Below are 2,083 nucleotides of genomic sequence, written 5' to 3' on the forward strand. Positions count from 1 at the left end.
AGCAATAACAAACCTATCTTACTTTAACAAGTCATGCTGAATTATGAAAATAATCAGAAGACAAATGGATAAACAAACAGATATAACAAAAGTGACCAAGAAATTAATAGATACAGGGAAATGACAGACATGGAATCAGCACGCAACCAACCAGTGCTTATTATCCGTGTCCTCCTTCTCGCTGATGAAGTCCCTCTCCTCCATCCACTTGTCCGAGAGGTGCTTGGTCATGTAGTTGCGCACTGAGTCAGGCAGGACGACCACGCATCGCTGCCCAGCCTCCAGCTCCTGTGCAGCCAGCATACCCGAATGCATTGCAGCACCACAACTACCGCCTGAAACACAATGAATGAGTCAGTGGTTGCTTCTTGTGCTAAGGGATAGTGTGGCTTTCCTAGGTTACACTATTGTATTTATCCTGAATATTCTGCCTATACAGAAAAAAATAAATAAAAGAAAAACATTTGGGCAAACTCACCACACAAGAGTCCTTCCTCCTTGATGAGCCTGCGTGCCATGATCAGCGAGTCCTTGTCATTGCTCTTCATCCACTTGTCAACCAGATCCCGATCTAAGAACGGAATCAAGAGCATTCAGGTTAACACAGTCTCATGCAACTAGTTCAAGGTGGATTAAGAAAGGATTATTTGAAAATGCACTTTAGACAAATACAAGCTTTGATAAATGAAGGTGCAATCACTCTCATAATCTTATCACAATTAATATCAATCTAACTATCATAAGATCAGAATTCTTCCCTGCACTTAATTTCAATACAGGCTGGAAATACTGGTCCCGCACCTAGAACATTGGGGATGAAGTCGTATCCGATACCCTCTACTTCATATGTAGAAACATCAGACTTGTTCATTTCTTCAGGTTGTGCCAAGATAGAGCCATAGGGGTCCACTCCAACAATTTTGCAATCTGGGATCTGGGAGGTGAGTAGATAAGCAAACACAATAATCAAAAGAAAAACTAAACTAAACAAGTTGGTTGATCAAAAAAAAATAATAATAAAAACTTAAACATTAGAAACCATAGTACACAGTACACACAATTGGTATTTTGTAAACTTTAACGGTCAAGTTGCTCTCACAACATTGCTGTGATTTTATTTGTGACCCAGTCGCTGATTAGATACTCACTCTTTCCTTCAGCTTCCGAGCAATGCCAGTAATGGTTCCTCCGGTTCCAGCTCCTGCGACCAGCATGTCAATGTTGCCACCAGTCTGTTGCAGAATTTCCTCAGCTGTTCCCTCATAATGGGCCATGGGGTTGGCAGGGTTCTTGTACTAGAGAATACCAAGAGAGAAAAAGCTGGCATTACTTAAATGCTTCATTTGAGATGAGTATTAAAGGAATAATTAAAAGAAATACAACATGCTTACACAAGTACTTTCATACAAAGAAATATGCCCTAAAAGCAGAAATATTAAAGTAGATTTTTATGTGCATAAACTAACCCTCTTGGTAGGATCTGTGTCACAACATATAACAAGTACCTGATCCAGGATTATTGCGCCAGGAATCTCCTTCTCCAGCCTTTTTGCCACAGAAATGTGGGATTCTGGGGAGTCCCAGGCTGCACTGGTGGGTGTCCGCACAATTTCAGCGCCAAGGGCCCTCAGGACATCCACCTTCTCATTGCTCATCTTCTCAGGCATTACAATGATACAGCGGTAGCCCTTCACAGCACCACACAGAGCCAGCCCAATGCCTATGGTGTGAGACAAAGTATATGGTACTTATTACTGTAAAAAGTTAAATTATTAATAGAATTCATTCTAATCACCTCTTCTTCCAGTGGTACAAAACTGTACATACATTTAAATTCAAACTCAAATGCCAACGATATCAAATACAAAGACAACAATAAATTCCCATCTCCCCTCTAATTTCCCTCCTAAAATACCTGTGTTTCCAGATGTAGGCTCAATAAGCACCGAAACGCCTGGTGTGATGAGACCCTTCCTCTCCGCATCCTCCACCATGCGGAGAGCGATACGGTCCTTCACACTCCCTCCAGCATTGAAAAACTCGCATTTTGCATCTTCAAGGAGGAAATATGGTGTTAGAAGTA

General features: G+C 41.3%; 1 protein-coding gene across 1 annotated transcript in view; it reads right to left on the reverse strand.

Moving 5' to 3' along the window:
* Nucleotides 1-2,083, reverse strand: part of LOC119591914 (cystathionine beta-synthase-like) — a gene marked incomplete in the record, with an annotated part of 11,575 nt that overhangs the window by 4,776 nt on the left and 4,716 nt on the right. Inside the window, 6 exon segments of the mRNA XM_037940668.1 lie at nt 152-335; nt 479-571; nt 802-934; nt 1,149-1,295; nt 1,506-1,720; nt 1,916-2,053. Of these exon segments, the coding sequence (XP_037796596.1) occupies nt 152-335; nt 479-571; nt 802-934; nt 1,149-1,295; nt 1,506-1,720; nt 1,916-2,053 (910 nt within the window).

The sequence above is a fragment of the Penaeus monodon genome, chromosome 29 (genome assembly GCF_015228065.2).
Source record: "Penaeus monodon isolate SGIC_2016 chromosome 29, NSTDA_Pmon_1, whole genome shotgun sequence".
Classification (NCBI taxonomy): domain Eukaryota; kingdom Metazoa; phylum Arthropoda; class Malacostraca; order Decapoda; family Penaeidae; genus Penaeus; species Penaeus monodon.